Genomic DNA, 27,675 nt, shown 5'->3' with positions numbered 1-27,675 from the left:
CTGACACTTAAAGGAGGCAATCAAACTTAAGATTTTCATCTTGCTTAGGAAATATGAAATGATGATCGCTTTTCACTTGGAAATTCTGCTGCAAGCCGCACTGACATATAAGGGGATTGTCAGTATAATATGGATGCAAGAATGTGTCAAAGTGCATCAAGCATTTTTAGCAGAAACTGGAGAAGGTAACCAAGAAATCTAAATGCAATTGGAAAGCAAATTCCTAATAACTTGGAGTAGCTCCAGCTTACCTGTAGGACTATAAACATGGTTCAATTGCCTTTTTTATAGCTATAGTCATGGACATCTTTAGCCTGGCATCTAAAGCATAATAGAAAATATCCATTGACCTAGTATGTGCATCATATAAAGATGGTCATAGGAATATGAACACTTGTGAGTTTATATACAGTTTCAAAAACAGTCACTGCCCCTTTCTGGGTTCACAATCTATCCAGCAACTCAATCCCCTTGATAGTTGCTACATCCTACTTTTATTTATTTTATCATGACAACTGGTTTCTTGACCTGCCAACTATCTTCCTTTGACTGTCAACTAATTTCTGTTGACTTGCCAGCTAATGTCCTAACTGGAAATATGCTAAGGCTTTTATAGTCTTGTTCATTTCCTTTCACTTAACATTCTTACATAATTTCCTATCCGGGATTCTTAGGTTATACTAAAATGGTGTTATTATTGCTCTTTCTTTACAGGAATAATTCTCATTTCTCTCACACTTCAATATAGAGATTGCCAAACATACTGATACCATCTCCACACATTCCGAAAGAAATAAGTTGACATGGACAGAAGTGAATTGTATCCATCATTCTTTATTCCATAGTCTATAACATGGACAATTTGCTTTTGATGTATGACATAACATATTCTTGTAAATAATAAAACAAATGAAAATGGTTCGTAGCATGTGTTTTACAAACTCCAGTCTGGATTTTTGTATCTGTTTTTCAGAAGTAAGAGTTTTCTTGGGTTTTCTACCATGAAGGCCACTTTCAATTTGGTAATATATCAGTGATGGATGGTACAAGTTGATATTGTTGTATTTTAATCTTGGGTGGGTGGGGGTATTCTGTTCAAATTAAGGTTAGGGTTTTTTGTAGCTATGTCCACAGTTGGCTACAATCCATGAACCTTGAGATTCTTCATAATGTTAATAATGGTGATTATTATTATTATATTATAGCTTTAACATTGCCATGCTTGGCTGTTACCTTCTTCCTTTCTTTCTCATACAACACTTCACATTTCCATGTTTATTGTGCTGCAGTGAATACAAAACACCTGAGTGAATACTGTTCTGTCTTCAAATAGATTTGAGTGACAGATTATGAGACTGAAGACACCTGTAATATTAAGTCTGCTTGAGAGATCGCTCAAATTCAATGTCTTAAATTCTAAGGGTCATCAATAATTATGTCCATGCCATTTTCATTATTATTTACAGGAATGTGTAAACTCATATATCAAAAACAAAGGTTCTGTTCGGTGGACTATGGAGTAAAGTTTGTTTTCAACTTATTTCACAGCAAATTGAAATTCTAGGGGAAAATGCAGAGGGGTACCAATACTTTCAGCTGGATTTGTATATACAGTCTGCTAATAAGTGCAGTACGTTTAGGTGTGAGCAGAGTTAACATAGTTACTGTAGCAAAGAAAAAGAGAACTTTTGTCTTCAGTAAATTTTGCTTCAGAATAAATGTGGGAAACGAAAATATAGCCTATTGATGTATTCGATTTAATAAGGCCTATGGGGATGATAGCAGGCCCCAAAATAAAGATATGAATCAAAATCTTCAGCCAGGATGATTTCATAATGTGAAAGAATTATTTGTAATTTGCTAAGCAGTTGCAATTTGTGTAATATGATATTACGAAGAGGATAGTTTCATGAGTATATTTGGAAGTAGAAGGATGAAACCATGAGAAATAGGGAACTGAAAGTAACAGATGGGGGTTTCAGATGTTCATGGGTATGGAAATTAAGTAAGAGAGAACAAGGACATGGGTTATAAAACATGTCATGAAAATGTCCATCTGTGTGTGACTGTTGGCAGAAAGGTATAAAAATAGGAGCTGGAAATCAGGTCAGGGCCACTAGCCTATAGCTATCCTTGCTGGACCTGCTGTGTCACTGGACCTCATTGCAGTGGGTTACAAATGTAAGTGCTGTTACAATGACTGTTTATACTCCAAATTACTATCGAAATAAACCTCTGAATCTGTGGTGGTCTCTCATGGAAAAATGAGACACAAACAAGTGTTCTCGGGATGAGAGCCCAGAGCAAAATCCAGCACTCCCTTTTATTGAGATTTTAGTACATGGTAAACATAGCAAGCATAATCACATGATGGGTTACAATAGTTAGATATAGTACAGACTTGTTTACAATCGTCTGAGCTGCTTCCTTGTTCCTTGTGTTTGTTCTTACCGTTCTCATTGTGAAATTTCCTTGCACTATCTCAGTGACCTTTAAACAAGCATGTATGTACAAAGCATTAGATTAATCATTACCCAAACCCAAGCCAAAGTTTTATTCCCACATGAATCTTTAAGAATTATTGTTTGTATTGCTGTCTTTTGTTTCTTTCATTGGGATTTTTCCACGATATAAGGAAACTTAGAATTGCAACCTCAAGCTGTTTTAAATGATGAATAGAGAGGTCTTTTGTTAATGACAACTACCATTATGTTTTAACTATGACTCCTGTCACAACACTTACATATTTTACAGGTGTTAAGCAGGGATGGATCCAACTGGTATAACTATCGGTTCTGTCTATTAGCATCATGTGCGCATGCGCGAGTCGCGCGAGTGCAATTTACAATCTGCTGAGCTGCCCGGACAGCTGAGCAGCGCTGCGTGCAAGTGCACAGTGGTTGGAAAAGCCCCTTTTTTCCTGCTTTTCAACTGCAGCTGTGTCGCACAAAGCAGCTGCAGTTGTAAAAGCAGGAAATAAAGGTCGGGTAAGAGCCCAGACGGGCGGGTGGGCCACAATAGCAGCAGACATAGAACCGGTACTATGTCTGCTGCTCTTCGGAGCAACCAGTTCTACAGAGGTGGACAGAACCGGTAGAAACCCACCCCTGGTTTTAAGACACGGGGGAGCATGTTTATTTTATTTATTTCTAAACCACCCATCTCCCTCAGAGAGCATCATTTGTACATAATGTGCCTGTGTAATGAAGCCCTCATTTGATCAGGAAAACTCACCCCTTCAGTTTGTTCTAAGTATTTCTCACCTCTGAAGTTCCAATACTACACAATACTAGGCTTATGCTGAAGAGGGAGACTTTGTAAATAAGAGATAAACTATACAAAACATGATGTTGCAATAGTGGCAAATATCTGTAACTCAGGTGTTAGATGAGGATGAAGCTTTGTTCTCCAAGCTTGTGGGCTGGTTTCCAAACATTTTGTTACCAGGATAGGTCACATCTTCAGCAGAGATTAGGGGATGTCAGTGTTTTTCTGTTTATAATCTTGTGTTTTAGATCTTCTGTTTTAGATCTTGTGATGGGTCGGTCATGTGTGAGTATGTCAGTTGAGGGGTCTTGTGATGGGTCAAGTGGGAGTCATCAGTGGGAGTCCTGTGATGGGGAGTTTACATAAGGTGAGGATCATTGGGAGGTGAAATGCTAGTTGTGGGGGGGGGGGGGTGTTGCGTGAATTGGTTGAGGGTTGGTGCTTCTCTGGTTAGCTGTGCAATTGATTTGGATTCTGAAGGGCTCATAGGCTGTATGTCAATGTGTCTGTTGATGGAATTGCTTAGAGTGCCAGGCTTCGATAAACTCACATGTGTGGTAGGTAGTAGCATGGCCAATAATACTTGTATTGTTCAATCATCATCCAATTGAATAAAAAATGCAATCCACTGCATTCCTTATGCCCACTAATGTTTTACCTGGTATCACCAACGTTAAATCTTCTACATATGTACAGGTGAAACTTGAAAAATTAGAATATTGTGCAAAAGTTCATTTATTTCAGAATGCAACTTAAAAGGTGAACCTAATATGTGAGATAGACTCATTACATGCAAAGCAAGATAGTTCAAGCCGTGATGTGTCATAATTGAGATGATTATGGCTTACAGCTCATGAAAACCCCAAATCCACAATCTCAGAAAATTAGGATATTGTGAAAAGGTTCAATATTCTAAGCTCAAAGTGTCCCACTCTAATCAGCTAATTAAACCATAACACCTGCAAAGGGTTCCTGAGCCTTTAAATGGTCTCTCAGTCAGGTTCAGTAGGAATCACAATCATGGGAAAGACTGGAGACCTGACAGTTGTGCAGAAAACCATCATTGACACCTTCCATAAGGAGGGAAAGTCTCAAAAAGTAATTGCAAACGAAGTTGGATGTTCCCAAAGTGCTGTATCAAAGCACATTAGTAGAAAGTTATGTGGAAGGGAAAAGTGTGGAAGAAAAAGGTGCACAAGCAGCAGGGATGACCGCAGCCTGGAGAGGATTGTCAGGAAAAGGTCATTCAAAAGTGTTGGGGACTTTCACAAGGAGTGGACTGAGGCTGGAGTCAGTGCATCAAGAGCCACCACACACAGATAGATCCTGGACAAGGGCTTCAAATGTCGTATTCCTCTTGTCAAGCTGCTCCTGAACAACAAACAACGTCAGAAGCATCTTACCTGGACTAAAGAAAAACAGAACTGGTCTGTTGCTCAATGATCCAAAGTCCTCTTTTCTGATGAGAGTATCTTTTGCATCTCATTTGGAAACCAAGGACCCAGAGTCTGGAGGAAGAATGGAGAGGCACACAACGCAAGACGCTTGAAGTCCAGTGTGAAGTTTCCACAGTTTGTGTTGATTTGGGGAACCATGTCATCTGGTGTTGGTCCACTGTGCTTCATTAAGTTCAGGGTCAACGCAGCCGTCTACCAGGAGATTTTGGAGCACTTCGTGCTTCCTTCCGCAGACGAGCTTTATGGGGATGCTGACTTCATTTTCCAGCAGGACTTGGCACCTGCCCACACTGCCAAAAGCACCAAAACCTGGTTCAATGACCGTGGCATTACTGTGCTTGATTGGCCAGCACACTCGCCTGACCTGAACCCCATAGAGAATCTATGGGGCATTGGCCAAGAAAGATGAGAGACATAAGGCCGAACAATGCAGAAGAGCTGAAGGCCGCTATTGAAGCATCCTGGTCTTCCATAACACCTCAGCAGTGCCACAGGCTGATAGCTTCCATGCCATGCCGCATTGAGGCAGTAATTGCTGCAAAAGGGACCCAAACCAAGTACTGAGTACATATGCATGCTTATACTTTTCAGAGGTCCGATATTGTTCTATGTACAATCCTTGTTTTATTGATTGCATGTAATCTAATTTTCTGAGATTGTGGATTTGGGGTTTTCATGAGCTGTAAGCCATAATCATCACAATTATGACAAATCATGGCTTGAACTATCTTGCTTTGCATGTAATGAGTCTATCTCATATATTAGTTTCACCTTTTAAGTTAATTTTTCGAGTTTCACCTGTATATAAAAGCCAAATGCCACTCATCATGAAATCTTCAGAACTGTAAAGCCTATACACTTGAAATTTGGCACATATGTTCCTCTTGGTTTCTAGTTGCTCGCTAAGAAAGGATTTTTTCGAAATGACCATCAGATCATTAGTATTTCTTATACAGTATTAACATGCTCTGATAGATTAGCACGCTCTGATGCTAAGGAGTTAGACATTCCACTCCCCCTCCCCACCTGAAAAGAACTCCGTTCCAACTGCCAGTTGCCTCAGTTCAAACTGGCAGACGTTCCACTCCTTCACTCAGAAGTGGTTTGGGGCTCCTTACAATACTAAACATTGTTACCTCACCAAAACGTCTACGCCTTCCAGCTATGGAACTGCTTCCAAACTCAAGGCGGCAGAAAAGTTATTAGCTCAAGTTGTGTTTGCAGGGTTATTGATCCTCTCAACAACATTGTCCTCAGTAAAATAAGCCCGATCACATAGTGTCGTAGCGAAGCACAGGTATCCAGCTAGTCATTTACACACTCACTCAGAATCTTTCTTTATCGGTAGTACACAACATTTCAGCAAATTTTCTAACAGCAAAAGGTTTTTGAACAGCCTGCCTCAAGAACTGCTAGAAAGTAGCATCTGTGGTTACCTGATGAGAACCTGTGGCTACCTACTTCTTGCTAGTGATGTGAACTGTATCCTGACCTTGTATATTGAAGCTTCTATAAATTGAATCTATGTGGCATGGATAAGTTTTGTTGTTTATTGTTATGGTTTTTTTGTAGGCTGCCCAGAATCACTTGTTTGTTTGTGAGATGGGCAGCTACATAAATTAGATGAATAAACTGGTTATGCATCCATCAGATTCCTATTGTGACCTTGCTTTAATGTGGTAATATATTTTATTAATCATTTTATCATTTTCTGTAAGGCCTTTGAAATACTAGCAATAGGTCTAGGGATATAGACATTCTTGGTGGGGGTAGGAGTACCTTTGCTCATGAGTGTCTCATCCTGTTTTGATCTGCAAGTTTAGAAGGAATAGGAAAATAGGTAAAAGTTCAAGGTACACAGTTGTGCTTTCTCATGGGACTTTCCAAACTTTCCCATGAGACTTTCCGTGGCTGTATGATCTCATCCTAGTAAGGTAACATCTGGGACTTTCCAAGATTGTGTGTTCTCATGCTGGTGAAGTAATCTCCTGTTGAGGTCATTGTTTTCTGAATATGCATACTGTATTTTTGCTTGTGTTTTTTCTCAATAAATACTGCTACCTGAGTTCACTCAGGGCTGGCATTTTCTCAGACATTTCCCTGTGTCTCATTTCGAATGTCAGTCCACCATACTTTAAAATGCTTTTAGTAGTGCATTTCAATTTCATGATATGTATAATACTGAGAAATTAGGGTTATATACTAATTACAAGTAGTCCTCATTTTGTGACTGCAATAGGGATCAATGATTGGTTGTTAAACAAAATGGTCACCAAGTGAAAAATCATGTGACTGCACCTGTTTACTATTTTACTTAAGCTTTCCTTCACTTTACAGCATCAGAAAGATACAATCCCAATAATATGGTGAACCCAAATGGTGTGTAAATTTCTGGAATTGGACATATGAGAAAGCCGGGTAAAAGGGCAAAAGTTATATTGATAGTCCTTGACTTATAATATTTTTTTCAGTGATTGTTCAACTGCGCTGAACCTATCACAGACATTCCAGGCATTGTAGCATCCACCATAATGGTCATGTGTTCAACATTTGGGTTCTTGGCAACTCACCTGCAGGTGTATTTCAACTTCTCCACTCACCTATCTCCTCCTAACTCTGCCCTTTTGCCCCCAGCTACCATCCCAGCTGACTTTCTTCATCATCTTGCTCCCACTGCTAATGTGATGGGCCCGGCCTGGCTGCTGGGCTAGGCTGGGACTGGGCTTCACATAAATCCCAAAGCAGTCCCTGAAATTGAGTTGAACTCCTAGTGACTATATGCAGAAAAATTGTTTGCTGTTGTCTTTTTCTGAAATTCTGGTTTGACTTTCAAGCCTAGCTTACATCCATATGTGGAATTTCTTGTGTTTTTTTAACCTAGATTGCTTACGTTTCAAGGTCAGATAAGGTATTCATTCTTAATCAAGATTAATATAATAAATTGGAATTTTTTTCTATGTAGCTCTGACCAAATAGGAGGAAACATGCATCAAGTTTTAGGAACCAAAATTCTTGTATTTTCTTTTTTTCAGAAAACATTGTCATGTGACATTAACAACACTGAAGAGTCAACACCATTCAGTAAAAACCATTCTTAGAAAATGTAAGTATTAGATTAATATCCAGATATAATGATCATTGGTTTCTGACTCATATGAGCTATATGACCATGAGTGGCATAGTGGCCTAGAAGTGAAGACACTCCTCCCACTTGGAAGGTTGAGAGTTCAATCCTGGGCAGCGGCAGGTGTTTCTGTATCTAGGTGCAAAGAGAAAATATCTGCTGTGAACTCTGCATAGACATCAGGAAGGGCATCTGGCCAGTAAATGCTCAGTTCCACTCAGTCGCCCCAACTCCACCTCAAATAAAGGGATTAAAGGATCATAAAAAAGTCTCTATGACTTATAGCATCATTCCCCAACCTTTATGGGTTGGCGGCCCAGTGTGTGTGTGATAATAATCACAAAACAATTGAAATCTGGAGGCACGGGAACAAGAGGTTTATTATTAAGCTTTTGCAAAAGGGAATTCTGCTCATGGCAGAAGACATTTTCCCCAGAGGGGCTGGGGTTTATATACAGGTTCAAATATAAAGTCTCTGCCCATTTCCTGGATTCACAATCTGTCCAACTATGTATCTCCCTATGCCATACTCATAGCATAACACCTGCTACCTTGTCTTTGGAAACTACCCTCGTTCTCACGGCTAGGTCTTCCTGTTTTGTCCATCGAAGCACAATGGATCATTAACAGGTTTCCGCTGGGTCAGAATGACCTAGCATCTCTTACATTAATCTTTAAGACAAGATTACAAACCCCAATTCCAGCCAAAAACTTAACATTTTACTTTTAGAACATAACAAGTTATAAAACAATATGTTTGTTAGATACAGTTATTTAACTGTCCAGTAATCATTGCACAGTTCATATATTGGATAAACATGGATTCCCTTCTGTTCTTCATTTTCTCAGATGTAACTTACAATATGTAATTTTCCCATATAACTGTGTGTGTGTGTGGGGAGAGAGGATGGTTTTGCATGACAGACAGGCGTGCATGCACAGCTTCATTTGTGTGAGCGGCAGGTTCGCACAAGTGGGATGGGGTGAGTGGGGCTGCAAGTGCCAGCACCTGCTACTCGTGCAAGTAGGGCTGCACACACGCTCACACACCCCTCGTATGGCCCGGTTTCAAATAGGCCATTGCCCGGTAGTGGGCCAAGACTCAGGGATTGGGGACTACTGGCTTTTAGTACCAATATACATTAATTTCTTCAACAGCTTTTGATAAATGGGGATAAATGACAGTTTATGACTTTTTTTACTTTATTGAAGCAGTATGGAACAAAACATGAGAAACCAGTAAAGCTCATACAATGCTAATTTGTTAGTCAGGAGTAGTAGGTCTGACTCAGCTCAAACAAAGAGAGTTCTCTCTGAGTCACATGTTTATTCAGATCTGGACAAAGATGGGTTCTCCCATTAGTCTGAGAAAGACCTCAAATGATTCCTTTAATGTGCTGTAGAGTTGTAATTGCAGGAATGTTCCAATCTCGGATGGCAAACCTCAGATAAAGAATGTTTCCAAGCAAATACAACTCAGGTAAACAAAGTCACTAATCTAAAGGAGGATTAGAGAGAGGAAGTAAACGTATGTTAGACTTTAACTAGAGATAATTAATTGTGTGGATTACTGTGCTAAACAGTAACGAAAGTTAAGCAGTAACCAAAGTTAACCAGTGATGGAGGATAACTAAAAATGTGTATAAATGCAAGACTAGACTCCAATAAAGATCGTCATGATTCAGTTGTTCATGATCAAACAACTCGACTGCCTTGTCATTACAACAATGTGCTTTTATACTATACTTGGTTACATAAGCAGGAAACACAGCTATCTGAATGAAAGTAACTAAAATATCTGTTCCCACATCCTATAGCGATAAGTATTTTGATCAAGCTTTATTTTAAAAACCATTGCGGTTTCCTTACATTCTGGACATATGTCCTTTACTTCAGCCATTTCAGTATAGGAATCTTGATCATCACAATCCTGATAAACACATTAGGAACTCACGACACTCTGTAACCATAGTTTACAGTATTTTGCAGCTTGTTTTAATTTCTATGCCTACTTCCCTTAATCTTTTGTAATCTTGCCTTCCACACTGCAGCAATGTATCATTTCTTGGTTTCGGAGATAGGAATAGCAAGTAATAGCTGTCATAGCAACTCCGCGGTTTCATGTTTGGCACACTGTAATTAGATGGTCATTATATCATAGCACTTGAATTATTTCAGCAAGCTAGTGGACATGGCCTCACTCTCTCGTGAATGCATACATGAGAAAGCTTTCATGTCTTGTGACATCTGGCCTGGGACAAGCTGTGAGATATCAGTAAAGAAAAAAAAATATAGATGGTTCTTTATCTCCGTAGGATAGCATATGAAAAGTAATTCACAAGGAAAGAGTTGCCTGCTTACATAAGTTTAAATACTGTTAAAAACTCAAACTATTACGCCTGAAAAAGAGGGGCTTCTTTTTGAAAAAATAACTTCAGAATACTAATTTCTGAGTTTTAAGAGGAGGGAATATGCACATTAGGAATGCTTCAGGTATGTTTTTTTAAAAATGCTGTAAAAGATGCAAAAAATGCAAACAAAACACTTGCCTGTGGCTCAGTAAATCAGCTAGTACAGTTTTGAGGCTCAGTTCCAAAGTTTTGCATGCCTTCAAGGTGCATCAGCAGTTTACCAAATACTTGAATTTCATAAGCTGGCGTATATTTTTTTAGAGATATACTGTGTTTCTCCCGAAAATAAGATGTATCTCAAATATAAGCACTAGCTTGATTTTTACACTTGTGTCTAATATAAGCCCCCCCCCCCCCAAAGTCCTAGTTAAGACTCCATCCAGTCAGTTGCATTTGGTTGCACAGGGTGGGCAAGGTGCATGAGTAAAAATCAAGTGAGGGTAGGAATGGGGGAGGGTTGAGCTGCTTACCTTCAGACAGTTGTGGCCAGGCCTTGCACACCCTGACACCTGCCTTGTCAGCCCACTTCTGTGTCTGTTCGCCACTGCTCACGTTTGTCGCCCCCAGTCTCCATTTCGTCATCAGAGGCCTTCAGAAAAGGCCTCTGCAGCTAAGAAACGGGCTCTGGATTGATGCACAAGGCGTTCCTGGCATCGTTTTGACCTTTCCTGAAGGCTTCTGATGGCAAAATGAGGCCAGGGGGCAAGTGGCCACAGAAGAAGTGGTCCAGCAGTGGGCTTCTGCTGGGCAGGGCTGTTGTCATTGCTGCTGCTGCTAGGTGAGTCATTGGAAGACATCCCCCCAAAATAAGACATGGTGCCTTTTTTGGTGGCAAAAAAATATAAGACGGGTTTTATTTGGGGGAAAACACGGTAGATGATTTAGACACTTTGGAGAGTGAAGGATAGGAATAATACATTGAAAAGGATAGCTCTAAAGTGAGGGGATAAAATCAAATTGAGTTTGGGATATGGAACTGAAGCCAAGCAATTGGCGGTTTCTTTTGCTTCCTTTTACTTTTATTGTAACAAAGACTGGAACTGAGAAACTTTTTGCTTTGACAACCAAATGTCTATAACTTTCTAACCAGAAGATAAAAGGGGTTTTCTTTTGTGTGCTTGCAAGCTTAATACAAAGGGCTCTTTCAAGTTATCTTATAGAAGTGTCAACTGGCTGAAATTGTATCTTTTCACAACAGACTCTGATTCTGTGATGCCTTTTCTCATGCTAACGTTTTCTTTTTTTCTACTTTTAATACAATGCTCAGTTAGATGATCAAGTGTGAGAAACGCATTCACCAATCAGAAATTTAACAGAGTCATTAAGTGAATCAGCAAGCAGTTTATTGTAAAATACTTTCTTGCAAGAGTGGATGGCTACCCAAGAATAGATTCCAACAACTTTTTATTTTTTCGGCCCGAAGCGCAAGTCCCTCCCTTGCAATCCCATTTGACAAGGACCACAAGTTCACAATTTTCCCAGAATGCCTAGTTCCCCTCTGTGAATTTCCTCATATTTATCTTTCTCCTCACCCTTTGCCCAGTTCCTGCTATGAGAAATGAAGTTTACACTCAGATTGTTGGAAATAACAAAATGTTTTATTAGAACTTTTGCAAAAGCTGGTGGATCTCCAAGTGTACAAGCAAGAGAGAGACCACACCGGTTGCAGATCTCAACATATTTTATACATTCCTATCATTGGCCGCTTGTCCATCCTTCCCAGATCCAGTTGATAGGACCAGGTCAGTCATGTGCTAACAGTCTGCCTATAATCTGCTATCACACCTAAGTGTTTAAAATTAGGTAAGCCCTTGTTATCACTAAAACTTGCTAAGCACTCAGCCTCTTCATTTCTCACCTTTTTGATATTCCCTTATCAGTTTTCTTGTTTATCTGTACAATGCAGTTCCCAGTACATATCTCAAGCCAGAAGCTGTGTATGTCACTGCTTAGCAGAGTTCATTCATTGAGTAAACATGGCGGTGCTTTAGATATGTAGTAGTATGGCTTTAAAACAATCTTCTATATATATATAAAATCCAAGTAACACTCACCCATCACGGAATTTCCAGAACCGTAAAGACTACAAACTTGAAATTTGGCACATATGTTCCTCTTGGCTTCTAGGTCCTCGCTAAGAAAGGATTTTTCAAAATGACCATCAGATTAGTAGTATTTCTTACAAAGTAATTAACACGATCTGATGCTAAGGAGTTCTACTCCCCCCCTCCGCACCTGAAAAGAACTCTATTCCAACTGCCAATGCCTTATATTAACACACTCTGATGCTAAGGAGTTAGATATTCTACTCCCCCTCCCCACCTAAATGGACTCTGTTCCATCTGCCAGTTGCCTCACATTCCATTACCTCAGTTCAAACTGGCAGTCGTTCCACTCCTTCACTAAGGAGCGGTCTGGGGCTCCTTACAGTACTAAATGTTGGTACCTCAACAAACTATGCCTTCCACCTATTGAGCTGCTTCCAGACTTGAGGCGGGAATGATATTCCCTTATGTGTTTCAATTACTGACCACCACTGAACCAACGGATTGTGAACCGAATTTCTCCTGCATAGCCCGATCACCAAGTTTTGTCGCAAAGCACGGGTATCCAGCTAGTAAGCTATATGCTAGTCTATATTATGGAAAATTACAACTTATTATATTGTATCTCACACCCCTTTTCTCTAAACAACCATTGCCCTCCCTAAGCTGGTTTCTTCCAACCATTTGCGTGCAATTTTGTGTAACCCACAGTTCCTGCTTTCTAGTATACATCTCTCAAAGGGTACTTGCTTTTTGCAAAAACGGCACTATCAGTTTCATTACATCATCAGTTACATTAAGCTTAATATTATAGGATGTTTAACTAACGACATGTCTTTGATGTTGTTGATGAGGATTGCGATGATCACAACTCCTATACTGAAATAAAAGACATATGTTCTGAGTATGGGGAAGGGTGATAGAGAAACCACAAAGGCTCTGACTTATCGCTATAGGACCGTGATTGCGAACCTATGGCACGCATGCCAGAGGTGGCACGCAGAGACCTCTCTGGGCACACAAGCGATCACCCCAGCTTACCTCTGCCATGCATGTGTGCGTGGCTCCCACCAGCCAGCTGGTCTTTGGGTTTCTGCCACGCATGCCTCAGGGGTGGGGCACATGTGCGCATGCGCGGGGGGGGCCACATTCATGGGAGATGCACACGTGTGGAGATGCATGCACGGGGCGGGGCTCATGTGCAGGTGATGCGTGTGTATTGCATTTTCGGGGTGCATGCACGCTTTGGGCACTCGGTGCCAAAAAGGTTAGCTGTCAATCACTGCTACAGAAGAGGCTGTGCTTCCTGAGAATGCTCAGGAAGATATATCTATCTCAGCATCTACTTCTGTCCTACTACCACAGCATCATTGAGAGTGTCCTGACATATGGCATACTTGCATGGTATGGGAACAGCTCTGTAGCGGACAAAAAGGCTTTACAGAGAATCATTAAAACTGCCCAGAATATCATCAAACTCCAGCTACCAGCCCTGGATGACATCTTTGCATCTCGTTGTTTGAGGAAGTTGCACAACATTCTCAAGAGACTCTTCCCATCCTGCTTACAATCTTTTTGAACTGTTGCCTACTGGCAGAAGATTCTTGGACTACACGTTTTCTGACCTACTGGCAGAAGATTCAGAACAATTAAATCTTGGACTACACGTTTTCTGAATAGTTTTTATCCCAGAGCTATAATTACGTTTAACAATGAACTTAAGGACCACCATCAGTGGACAGTATTACTTGGTCTGTTGTGTGGATACTTGTGTGTTTTTAGGGGGTGGGGAATTTTGGCGGGTGGGGGTGTGTTGGGGAATTGTGTGTGTGTGTGTTGGGTCTGGTCTCTGGGTGTTATGCGAATTTTGTTGTATGTGTATACTCTGTATATACGTACAATGACAAAGAAGTATTATTATTGTTATTATTATCATAGGATGTGGGCACAGATATTTTAGTAATTTCTTTTACTTCCCTATGGAGAGCTATGTTTCCTGCTCGTGTAATGAAGTACAGTATAAAAGCATGTTAAAGAAATCATTTGGGGTTTTTCCCAGCCTTATGGAGACCTGTCTTTGTCCAAATCTGACTCAGGCTATGTCTCAGAGAGAATTGGACTTTGCCTCTTTCTTGGCGCTGAGCCAGATCTAGTACTCCTAAATAACAGTATAACTGGGCAGGATGATTTCTTCCATCCAATCAACAGTTCTTTTGTGCTTTTTTCCTGCTGTACTGAATACAAAGGGAAATTTGAGTCTTTGTCACAGGTTCCCTCTTTTCATACAGAGAAACCTTTTTGCTAGAGCAATTAAAATAAATGATCTTCCGCTTAGATAACTAATTGGAAAGAATATGCTGAGGCAGAATCTAGAGGCAATTTTGATCCTTATAACAGAGAGCTGGATAATTAGAAAGTGAACAGGCAAGTTAAGTGGGTGGGAGAAAGGACTTCATTTAAGTGAAGCAGGAATCTAAATCAAATTGAATTTGTAGTAGTCCTAACACCAAAATAATGTGAGGTTTGGACGAACTTGTGTAAATATATAGGAGGCTGATTGAAAATGATTAGCACTCTAATGTGTAAATAGTTTAAGCCCTTGAAGATTCAATATAAGAAATATCAATCTTAATTATGGTTTAAAATATCAATAATCATATTGGTAGTCCTTGAATTACAATCATAATTGAGCCTGTAAATTGTAATGGTTGTTAAGCAAGGTGCCCATATGATTGCCTAGCTTAATGATCCCCACTCCTGCTCTTAATGATCCTGATTCAGTCATTAAGCAGAGCACAGTGTGCCCCAGGTGGGGGAGGCCTTTGGAGGACTAGAAAGGCCCGGTCCTGCCTGCCTGCCCCAGTCCTCCCAAGGTTTCAGCCTCATGCTGTTCAGCAAGCAGGTGCTATTCTCAAGATCTTTTGAAAGCTTCTGTTTTAAGGACTGAATCTCCTTAAAATGGAGTCTGCTTAAAAATAAAGCCTTTCACTGGCTGTCGAAACCAGCAGAAAAACAGAAAGATAAGTTAGGTGTAGATGCGGATGGTCCCTGGAGCTGTCTGAGTGGCTGGGTTGGGAGCAGGCTGAGGCCTGCAAGCTGCAGCAGCTTCACATATATACCAGTAGCCTCTGCATCCAGTTTGAGGTTCTCTTGAGTGGTTAAGTGCCTGCTTTTTAAACAAATATATATTTATTTGTATCTGCCTTTATTTTTACAAATAATTGAAGATCATGAAAATATCCAGCATGCCTTTCTCCTCCTCTTTTACGAATACAAATATGTGTCCCAGAATAATGTTGCAGGATCCAATCTGGGTCAGTAACCGGGACCATATTTGTCTTGCCACATTCTGGTGAGAGAGAAGTTCCCTGAGGATGGGCTCCATCACAAGTCCAAAAGCTCGGAAGACTAAACTTCTGATCCCGGTAACCGACCCAGATTGGATCCTCCTCTTTTACCTACAATAACGATCCAGGAGGTGAAAGAGAGTAACTGGCTCAAAGTCACCCAGCTAGCTTTCATGACTAAGGTGGGACTTTAATTTATAGTCTTACTGACCTAGGGTCTTAACCACTAGACCAAACTGACTCTCAACAGGCAAATGTGCACTGGTAGTCTCTGGAGCCGACTTGAGGCTCTCTCAAGTGACTAGTTTCATCCATTGGGAGCAGGCTGAAGGCCCGTGGAGACCTGGCAGGGCAGAATAGGAGAGAAGATTAGCAGGGGAGGCTTCTATAGCATCCCTGCAGTCAATGGCTCAGTTGTAAGGGTGATTGGCTGCAGGGACTCTGCAGTGGCCATAAATTTGAAAATAGGTTGTAAGTAGCTTTTGAGAATGTCCATTGTAATTTTGAATGGTTGCTAAGTAACTGATAGTAAGTAAAGGATTACTTGTAGTATTTAGCTTCTTCATCCAGAATCAAGCATAACAATATAAAATATTTTGTGGGTGGTATCAAAGTGTTTGTTATGATAGAGAAGGCTCACTTCTCCAATAAAAAGCTAATCCAAATTTTGGGACAAGACACAGATCGTAGCTAGCAAAATTGAACCCGAAGCTTATCATATGACAAGGCATAGACGGAAAGGAAGAATGATGAATTGCAGATATCATAGCTAAACAAATTGTTGAATTAAGTTTTTGGATGAGACCTTATGAATAGGTTAACACTTGTTGCAAAAAATTGTTATGATTTGCCGTTAAACTCTGTCTAAATTATAGTTTTCTTCAGTGTTATACAGAATTGCAAAAGCTGTTGTTATTTGGATACAGGAAATCTCTTGTGACATCAGATATGCTCTGACTTGTGATAAATACTATATAAAACCACAAATTCAGCACTGGTCGGTACACAAGCTTTGGGAGAGATCTTATGGATATCACCATTATATTCTTACCTAATGTTTGTATACTAAAAAATTAATATACTGTTTGGGTGGCTATATAAATATAAATTTTAAACAAACAAACAAATAAATAAATAGGATGTGATATGTAAAATTACATATTAAGGATTATACCTGGGAAAATGAGAAACCTAAGTAATAACGCCATATTTATTCTAGCAATGACCTATGGCAATATTCCTGGAATATTATTGGAATGTTAAGTAATGATTATATAAATGTTATATTCATCACAAAAACAAGGTTGTTTTGTACTCTGAAACATGTTTAATGTGTTATTGTATGCTAAAATGAAGAAATGCTGATGTTAACACTAGTATCCTAGAATAGACAATCTGCCAAACAGAATATAGGATACGCCATAAGAACTGGAGTTGTGTGGAAATGAGATAGGTGAGTGGGTGGTGGTTACTGGAAAATTACCCAGTAGACCCAAGGAATTACCCAAGGAAACAGGATAAGGTGATGTTAACAGAATCTTGTATGCAGAAGTGTATAAAAGTCTCCAACATGATTTTGGGGAGGGATCTCCATTTTAGGGAGAAGGGGTCCTGGCCTTTGCAAATGCTAAATAAACAAGCTCTTTATTGTTCCTGGTCTCCTGTTGCTTTTTTGATTATTATCACAGATAACAAAATTTTTGCCAAAATCAGAACATTGTTATGGAATGTGAAACTATTGAGACCTGTTAACTTTGCTATATAAGTGCTACCGTGTTTCTCCAACAGTACGGCCTCCACCAATAGGAAGCCCCAGCATGATTTATTGGCATAAAATCAAATTAAGCCCCTCCCCCCAAATTAAGGCCCTTTTTAAACATGCGAAATGGGGGGGGGAATGGCGGGGGGGATGGTGGTGGGGGGGCTTGCCGTTAGGAAGTACTTTGTTGCATGCCTGGATATGGTGCTGCCTACATTGGTGGGGCACTTCATATCGGGAGACTCAGTGCTCACTCTTTGCTCGGACGAGTGAATTGGAACATTTCGGGCGCCTCCTCCTCCTCGCCCATCGCAGGTGGCGGTGGTGGCGGCAAGCGGCAGCGCTTCGCTGAGGGAAAAAGAAGACAGCGCAGCCGCCTTGCTTGCTTTCCCGCCTGCCCGCTCCAGCCGGCCTCAGGAGCGGCGGCGGTGGCAGCAGGCGCGCACGTTCCTGCCGGCGAAGGGAGGAGAGGCGAGGAAAGAGAAGGGAGCGCAGCAGCGGTGGCTGTCACAGTATCGTCTCATAGCGGGGCAAGGCTGGCAAGCTGAGGTGGCCGTACCAGAGAGCGTCGCTGCCGATCCCGTTGTGAGGATAAAGGAGCGGGATAGAGATTCAGTCAGACGTCAGCCTCGGCTAGAGAAAAGAGCCAGCCTCTCGGAGCACGCCGCCGTCTCTCTCTCTGTGTGTGTGTGTATGAAAGAGCTTGCCTCGCTCGGAGTGTTTGGCGAAGCACGCGAGTTTCGCAATCGGAGAGGGAGGCAGCGGCGAAAAGGACGCGGTGGCAACAGCAGGATGCTGTAATTGGGCAAGGTCAGGACCTTGCATTGAAGCAGCCCGGGGGGCACGCAGCCACTTTCCTCCAGCCCACCTTGAGGATTTGCCTTTTGTTGTTGGTATACTTGGCTTCAGGCGCTCCTGTCGCCGCCTTCCCTTGCCTTGAAGGCAAAGCGAATTATTTAAAACCTCCGCTCATCTCACCAGGGCCGCGCCGAGCCGTGCGGGCTGGGCAGAGCCAGGAAACACCCGCGGCTCGCTTTCCCGGCTCTGCCCAGCCAGCACGGCTCCGGCGCAGCCCTGGTGGGATGAGCGGAGGTTTTTAAAATAATTTGCTTTGCCTTCAAAGGCAAAGGGAAGGCGGCGACAGGAGTGCCTGAAGCCAAGTGTCTCCTCAGGGCTCCGGTTGCAGGGAGGAGCCCTGACTGGCCGCATGTGGCTGCGCCAAACGCTGCGGCGTTGCTTTAACGCCGCGGCAGCAAGGGAGAAGGAAAAGCAACGGTGGCGGAAGGTCTCCCGGAGCTGTCGCCGCCCGCCCACCCGAGGATGCATGGGGGGGGGGGGATTAAGTCACCCCCGAAAAGACGGCCTAGCCGTTTTTTCGGGGGTCAAAAAAATAAGGCCCGGCTTTATTATGTGAGAAACACGGTAGCATTTAAAAATTCTTAAATGTAGTGTGTGACAAGGTGATACCAGAAATGTTCATTTAATTTATATGGGACTAGGAAGAAATAGCTTATAAAATAGCATTTTGATAAGGAGCTGTATGGTTTCATTTGATGGACATACATGAAATTGTATGATTTCTTTTTTCTCTTAGATTCCTGAAAATTAAAAGAACTTTCAGCACAATGGACTGGAATGTCGGGACAATCAATAAGATGCAAACTCATGGATCCTACATGATGCCCCAAGTTACTTCTGCTGCTTCTGTTACTTCCCAAACAAATGTCTTAATGCAGAATTTTTGTAATTCTGGAAACAGCCAAACCACAAATATCCGATCAAATGTGAAGTATATGTTGACAAATAAACAACAATGTCAAAATAACAGGGCTTCTAAAACCTTAAGGCCAGTATTTCCTAAAGTAGCAGTATCTAAAACAAGTTTTGGACTAAACAATAATTTTTACAGTTTGTCGCCACCTTCACTTTCCACCGTGACAGTCCAAATGGCAGCTGATGTACAGAATCCAAATTCATCAAGGAACATGCATATCTCTTCCTCTGTACCAGTACAGGGAAGTACAGTTAATTCTGTGCAAAATATGCATCAAAAGACAAATGCATATATAGCTGTGGGCAGTTTCAGTAATCAGACACTGCAAAATTGTTCAAATTCTATGGGAACCGCAGTTTATCAGCAAGATCTCCTAAATACTTCATCTCCAAAAAGGGCCCTAACACAGATGCCCTACTATTACATGAATGGGCCTACCTCTCAAGTAGATGCTAGAGTGTCCCTTAACTCTGCATCAAATTATTATTTACCTCCTCAGCAAAATGTCCAATATCCTGATTACTCTTCAGCAAAGAAGTGCCCAAATTCAGCTATTCCAGTAACAATGCAATCACAACCTTATGCTTCTTATCAAATAAATCCTCCACCATATCCAATTTATTCTCATTATGATTACGGGAATGCTGTCCAAGCTACTAACATATCTCTATCAGACTCGATAGTTCCCAGACAAGGGAACCATGGACAATTTGTTCTGCAACAACCAACTGCAATTTTATCTAATGAAAAAGTTGAAAGTTATCATAATTCTCTGATTGATCAAAATAGCAATTTATATTCTGTTCGGCCTGATCAGAAATCTCAATCTCTGTCATTCTGTACAGAAACAAATGTGGTAGGCCCCACTGCCGATAATGTAAGTGGACTAAAAACAACAATGCAGCTTTCTAATGAATCAGTAAAGTCATGTGTTGAAGGTAATTTTTCTAACAGTATACCAACAATTACAACAACTAAGGCTGCTGAACCTTTGCAACAAACAAATAAAACTTTGCAATTAGAAAAGAACGTAAGTAATGAGAATTTATCCAAGCATAAACTTAAAATAACTAGAGAGAGTTTATCACTAGATGTTCAAGCCTTGTATGAAATGAGAAATGCATTATTAAAACTTAAAGACAATTTTAGTTTAAAACAAAAATTATATTTATCTTCTCTACAGAGTGGGCAGACCTCTAATACATCCATAAACAATCAAAATCCTAATAATTTATTTCCTCATGATACCAACCCATCAGTAAAATGTACTGTCCAGCAGGTTCTCTCAGATAAAGTCACTCCAAGTCAGTTTTCATCTAATTCACACAATTCTTCAGTTGTACCGCAGAAAACAAAGTATCATTTATTGCCAATTCTGTGGAATATGCTGAAAGGTACTGATGATGAAAATATGTTATTTAGTGCTGATGTTGAAAGTGGAGATAAATACCAAAATAAGCATTTTATTGTTCAAGAGAATTCATGTACTGATTCTAATGGTGATACATTTAGAAATCCTCTTAACACTGATGGAACTACTAAATTAAGCTATAAAAACTCTCCTGTTCATTCTAGTCAGGGAACAAACATCATTAAATCTGCTCATAATCAATTGGAGAAAATATCAGCTGTACCTAACGGTGACTTATTTAATTCTTCTGAACAGAATAAAGATTCAGAAAGGGGTGGTGTTCAGTATTTAAATGATGGCATTCAGAGTTTGATTCAGAATCCAGATGTTTCTCAGGAATCATCCTCAATGAAAAAACCAATCAAAGAAGAACATGGTAATTCTACTCCTGCATGTCACATTCAGCATAGTGAAACTACTTGCCTTCAGAAACCTACGAATAGTGAAAAGATAGCTGATATGTCTAGTTTTTCTATCTCCAAAGGAGTTGAAGCTATTACTGGGACTCATGGTGTAGAAAGAACTTGTTCTTTGGAAGAACTGAAAACAAGCCTGGCTCTATGGAGAAAATGCCTCCCAAAATCTTTAAATGAACTAATAAATGGAAATAATGAACCTTCCAGTGATGGGATGGATGGCAAGGGTACTGCAAAAACTTTGGAAAACATCCCCAATATATTGACTCAAAATTACGACACTAAAATTACAGTCGAAAGGACTCAGATTTATGGTTCTTTTGAAAAAAACCTTGATGGAGTAAATTCCAATTTGCCAAAAGGCTCTGAACTTCAAGTAGCTGTAGTTACTCCACGGATATTATCAAAAAATAATGATGTACAGAAAAATAATGAAAGCATTTATCCAGCTACCGATATTGAAGAAGGCACTGTCCATACTTTAGAAAAAGCTATATCTACAAAATCAGATAGTAACAAGGAAAAAAGAACTATTTACTCACCTACACATTCCTATAAATATTGTGATTTAAATGAGCACCAGGGAACAAACAAACCCACAGGAAATAATAAAATAGTGAAAGAAGTTGGAACAAATCACTCTTTTGATTTAAAGCAAGAGAAAACAAATTCCTCACTACTTGAATTAAAGCAATATGCCCTCAATTCAGGAGACCAACATCAATGTGAACTGATCACTAATCATTTAATTGCATCTCCTCTAACATGTGTAACATCAAAAAAACATGGCCCAAATTTGGATGAATCCAACAATACTGCTGACATTGGGTTGAAAGACAGTATGTTGCAAATAGCTAGTGTATGTACTCTTGTACAGGGTGATGCATTTTATAATTCACAAATAGCAGACATCTTTAGCGCTAGCCTTTCGAAACCTGATATAAAGTTTGAAATTTCAGAAGAACACATGCCTTCTCTACAACACAATGAGGACAAATCTGGCCTTTTGAAAAATGATCCTGAAGTTGGAATGAGTCTTTCAGAGGAAGATGGCATATTGCTACCATCAGGAAGTTTTTCCAAAGCTTTATCAGGAAATCTTGAAGACTTGCAAACATTAGAAAGCCCTCAGTATGACAAAACCTCAGTGGAAACAAATGCAAGCAACTCTGAGAAACAAAAGGACAACGACTTTTTAGAAGTTGCTTCACTTTCAGGGAAAAAAAAATGAGCAAGATATATCTTATGGTTGCAATATGGATTTGTCCAACAATGAGGTGTTTGAAAATCAGGACAGTCTGTGTGAGACAAACAACATGTCCAGTATTAGAAAAGCAGGTGACTCAGAGCATACCCTGGATAAAGGCAAGGAAGCCCACTTGGGAAGCAGCACTGAATCCTCTGTAACGTTTTTGAACAATCAGCTAACTGAGCTTTCAAAAGAATTTCCTTACGGAATTGGTTATTTGAATATGATAAAGGAAATAGAAAACAAAGATTCTATAACTATTCTAACAGAAAGAAAAGATAAAGAAAACACTATAAGGCATGAGAAAAGTCTTGATCCTAGTGATGCAGTAGACCAAATTAAAATAGTAATCCTAAATTCTCAACAGATGAGTGAAGTGTTTCCTGAATGCAGTCAACAATCCTCTAACAAGCTAGTTAACCATGGAGGTGACCAGATGAGAATGGATTCAAAACATAATTTCAGTAAAGATATTGGACACTACAGGAAGTCTAACCAGGACTTAAATGTTGATAGCAAAACTGTCAGGTCTGAAAGACTTGCTAAAACAGAACGAACATACTGCTGCTTGCCAGGATGGTTAGCTTCAAAATATAATGTGGAGCCTTGTTCATGCATGCTAGCTAAAGAACCTGGTTTGAAGGGAAAAACTGATTCACAGTCTAAAGAGAGATCAAAATCCAATGAGTCTGATTGTAGCCTTAAAAATGAAGTACAGAATTCCATATTGGATACAGGCAATAATATCTTTCTTTTGGGAGATCAGAGTAACAAAGCTTTAACTAAGACTTTTGGATATAAAGAAACTGAACCTCAGATAAAGGAAGATAAACTACCCAAATTAGAGCAAACAACTACTCCATGTTATTTATTGGAAAAATCAAATTCACAAGAACCTAAAAAACGGGGTAAAAAACTGTCTCATTCTATGGATTCCCAGTCTCTACAGAGAGAAAGAGGTGGAACTAATAACATGCACAACAAGAAAAATAGTAGAAGGAATATCTCAAAAAGTGAAGCACAGTATCATTTAAATACAGACTTCAAAAAGATAATTATCAAAAAATTTGCCAAAAAGAAATTGGAGAAAAAGTCTTTTAATAAAACTCTGAAATCAAAAACAGATATTGATCGCCACAGAGGAATAGAAACTAAGCTTAGTGCCAATTTTGAAAAATACAAAATTAAACGAGATACTAGTGAAACACACATGATTAAAGGACCAGTTTCAAGCAGGAGTCTAAAGAGAAAAATGAAAGAGAAAAAGCTTAAAGCATTGGAAACTCAGCCTAGTGAGGTCATGCCCTCTTCAACATTAAACAGTGTTAGCTTTGCTTCTGAAAAACATGAAAATGTTGAGCATAACTCTACCTTGGGCTCGCAAGAACATTTAAATAAAACAAAATTGAAAGATTTGGAGAAACAATATGGATACAAAAAAGTACAATATAATGAACCCATTTGTCCTAAGCAGCCTGTTGAAAAAAATATCACACAGCTTGTTAAAAGAATAAATCTAGAGCGATATGCATACAGAAAAGATAAGACAAATGCACGGAAATGTCAAAGCTCACATTTCAATAATAGAATTCCTGCATCCCAGAATGAAGGAGATAATCCTTCCAATGTATTTGAAGTCCACTCCCCAGTCAAAGAAAGCACATTGGATAGTAGTAACTCAGACAAGTGGTCTGTAAAATCACTTTCTGATAAAAAATGTTTTAAAAGAAAAAATAAACACACTGTTTTTCTGCAAAAGGAACAAAAGAAAAACTATTTGAACAGAGTTGCATTTAAACGGACTGCCCAGAAGACTATTCGTTTGACAAGCCTGGATTCTGTACATTCCAAATCTCTTTGGCAGGTGAAATCAAGTAATGGAACTGAGGGTTCTAAACCCCACCAAAAAGGCAGCTCTTCATCTCATATGTCTGAAGTAGAAAGGCCACAAATGCTTGAATTCAAAATGTGTCCAGAAATATTATTTAGGAAGTCCACCTCTGAAGAACAAACTTTAGACTCAAAGCTTCCTGAAAAAAACAGGATATCTGTTACAGGTACAGTTGGGTTTCCTTTTAATCAGTCAAAGTAAACCATACAGTATTTTCTTTTAAAAATATTACAAATGCAAGCCAACCCCACATTTATATTGCTATGTCTAAAGAGTTAAACATCTATAAAATACCTTTTAATTTGGCTAGAAAGCTTTTTTTATATTCCTCAAGCAGTAGAAATCTGTAGCAACATGCTAAAGATCTCAACACAACAGTAGCTAATAGTATCTGTTACAGGTTTGGATTTCATCTGGCCCTCAGCTTGTTCTGATGGAAATTCCCTAAATTTCAAAAACTTAGTATAGATAGTAAAACAGCATATATTCATATAGTTTGGAGTTTTAGCCATTAGGGCAAATATAGATAGTCCTTGACTTACAACCAGAGTTGAGCCCAAAATTTCTTTTGTTAAGTGAGACAGTTACGTGAATTTTGTCCCATCTTACAACCTTTCTTGCCACAATTGTTAAATGAATCACTGCAGTTGTTAAATCAGTAACACAGTTGTTATGTGAATTTGGCTTCCCCATTGACTTTGCTTGTCAGAAAGTCACAAAAGGTGATCACATGACCCCACAACATTGCAACTGTCATAAATATGAACCAGTTTCCAAGCATCTGAATTTTTATTACATGACCAAGGGGATGCTGCAATGGTTGTGTGAAAAACAGTCATAAGTCCCTTTTTTCAGTCCTATTATTTCGAACAGTCACTAAACGAACTGTTGTAAGTCAAGGAATACTTGTATCCTTAACCTTTGTACTATATGTAGTCAATCTGGCTTGCTTTTTTACATACTCTTATCAAACAATAAGCTTCTAATTATTATTTACAGCAGTCAAAAGTAAAAGAGAAGATTGGTTAAATTACTGTCCTGTGAAAAGAAGAAAAATGGAAGAAAATGAAAGTCAAGGTAACCTTGTCTAAAACTTAGCCATTTGATTTAGGAGGTGAGCATAACTTTCATCAACACCACTCAGATTGCCAAACAATACTTCGTTCTTCCTTCCATTTCTATATATTTTCTAACATCCCAGCAAACTGATATTTTTGGAATTACTTTTGCTAGATTAATCTAGCTATTAAAAATGAGATAGGTGAAATTAACATAGTTAAACAATTGATAACAGGAGACACTTGCAATCCTGCTTGTTGGCTTCTCAGAGAAATCTGGCTGGCTGCAGTGGATTAAAGATGCTTGGCTAAATAGACCTGCAGACACAGGCAGATGGACTATTTCTTTGCCATTTGATTTTGAGGACCTTGCAGAAAACTTACTTGGTTTTATTTGATTACCTATGCCAGGAGATAAAGGTTGGTGTTGATTTTGGTAGTTGTTAATGCCATTTGGCTTTGGAAGCATAAAGCTTTGTGTTCCATCAAACCAGTGGAAAGCTGTGAGATTTTACCAGTGCACCCTACAGGCTTTGCTGCAAGGAGATAGTCCCAGTGTTAATCTATAGATAAGGGAAGGGATCAATATCAGATAGGTGTGTCAGCTAAAAGGAGATAAGATAATGCTGCTATGAATATATGAGGGCAGGCTCACAGTCCCCATAGAGGAGGGGACAGTGGCCTTCTCCTTCTTACTTCCAAAGCTTTTTAACAATTGAATCAATTCCAGTTTTGCTTCATGCAGGCTGTAATCTGCTCAGAATGGTCCAACTGGATTTTTGGATACAATGCATTTGTTACCTGCATGAAGCAAAACACACATTCTGTTTGCATATTTCTATTGTAAGACACCAAGCTAAAATAATGGGATGGTTTTGTTGCTAATCTTGCAGTTAATAATGACATTCCACTTGACACTGCAATAAAAATACTGGAAGGAAATGAAGTATTCCAAGGGTCCACGAAGGATTCCAAAGCCACCTTTGACACCTACCGGAAAATGCATCTAGAAAAAAGAAGCCAAAGCCTGGATAGCGGTCCCATAAGCTAGGAGCTTTCTTTTGTAAACAACACATTTTGGACTTCATGCGCTTATATTCATGTCCTGATGGCTCAAACTGGTAATAAGGTGTGTCTTTCATCTATGTGACCTTCCATAATTTATTTCATGCCTACTGGTATCTTGCGTATGTAATGATGCTTACTTAAGTACGTAGGTATGCTAATTGTTGAATTCTGGAATGTGTTATAATTTCAACTTGTTGGAGATTTTGTTAGGTACAGTTAAGTTCAATACCTGGCCTGAGGTTCAGAAATGATGGCAATATCAGTTCAAAACTAGGCAAATTGCTGGCATTTTTATGTAGACATTTTAAAGCAGGGGTCTTCAAACTTGGCGAGTTTAAGACTTGTGGACTTCAACTCCCAGAATTCCTCTAGTCATGTTAGCTCAGGAATTCTGGGAATTGAAGTCCACAAGTCTTAAACTTGCCAAGTTTCAAGACCCTTGTTTTAAAAGAATGGAGCTGTAGTTTATTAACTGTTGTGGAAATAATTAATACATTAATAAAAAATAGTAATCAGCCTTAGTAGGTTTATCAAGGAGCATTGGATTTTATTAGCTGCTATTCTGTTTTGTTGGGACATGAGAACCATACCAGAGTATCAATTTTTGCTTTACTGTACTGTAATCCATTTACATACTGGGTATTTGGAAGAAGAGGATTCCAGGTAAAAGCAAAAGGGCTATTTTTCAAATGGTTGCTATGATTTAAATGAAAATATATTTAATTTTTTTCATTCAGAACCCCTTTAACAAGCATTTCATTTGGACTCTTCCAATTATTTTTACAAGACAAATCCCTCAGTAAGCTATATTAGCTAAATGTAACAACAATTTGTGCCTAGAAACTATTGTGTTATTGAATGTTGTGCCTTTTATTGTTTGGCACTTTTGTTACTTTGTTTATTTTGACAGCTATATGTATTTTGAGTAAACGTTTAGTCACTTTCAAATGGTATTATTTGTTTACAGAATTAAAAACATTTATTTTTTACCATAAGTGGTTTTTGTGTATTTGTAAAAATTACTTGCTCAAATTTTAAGTTGGTTGGCTAAGATTATAAATAACATCTTGTGCAAGATCACTCATCTCCAAAATATATATATTTTTAGTTCAAACACCAGCCATCCACTTCAAAAGTCACAGTATGTGTGCCAGAGAGGGTTCTTCTAGGATCTGTACTGTTTTTCTGGCAATTAAAAGAGAAAAAGTGACAAGAATGAAACATTTCAACAGCAAACATTAGATGAGTCAGCCTGGTATTTTCTTGCTGGACACAAAACTCACTAGAGTTAAAGTTCATTAATTTTCCAGAATAGAAAATAACACAGAATAGAAACGCTTTAAAACTTAATGTGATCATTCTCTGCTGAAAAAATGATAAACCACAGAGCTGCCCAAA

At 39.3% G+C, this 27,675-nt stretch overlaps 1 protein-coding gene across 1 annotated transcript in view; it reads left to right on the top strand.

The window, feature by feature from the left end:
• RESF1 (retroelement silencing factor 1) overlaps positions 1-27,272 on the top strand; it is a 39,230-nt gene extending 11,958 nt beyond the window's left edge. Inside the window, 5 exon segments of the mRNA XM_026695087.2 lie at positions 7,757-7,827; positions 19,005-22,239; positions 22,241-24,317; positions 25,151-25,228; positions 26,103-27,272. Of these exon segments, the coding sequence (XP_026550872.2) occupies positions 19,036-22,239; positions 22,241-24,317; positions 25,151-25,228; positions 26,103-26,260 (5,517 nt within the window). The 5' untranslated portion in view covers positions 7,757-7,827; positions 19,005-19,035 and the 3' untranslated portion in view covers positions 26,261-27,272.
• The last annotated feature ends 403 nt before the right edge of the window (positions 27,273-27,675 follow it).

Source organism: Notechis scutatus, chromosome 6 (genome assembly GCF_049901735.1).
Source record: "Notechis scutatus isolate UNSWTSFEM ecotype Mainland chromosome 6, rNotScu1.2, whole genome shotgun sequence".
Taxonomy (NCBI): Eukaryota; Metazoa; Chordata; class Lepidosauria; order Squamata; family Elapidae; genus Notechis; species Notechis scutatus.
This window is presented reverse-complemented; position numbering and strand designations above follow the sequence as displayed.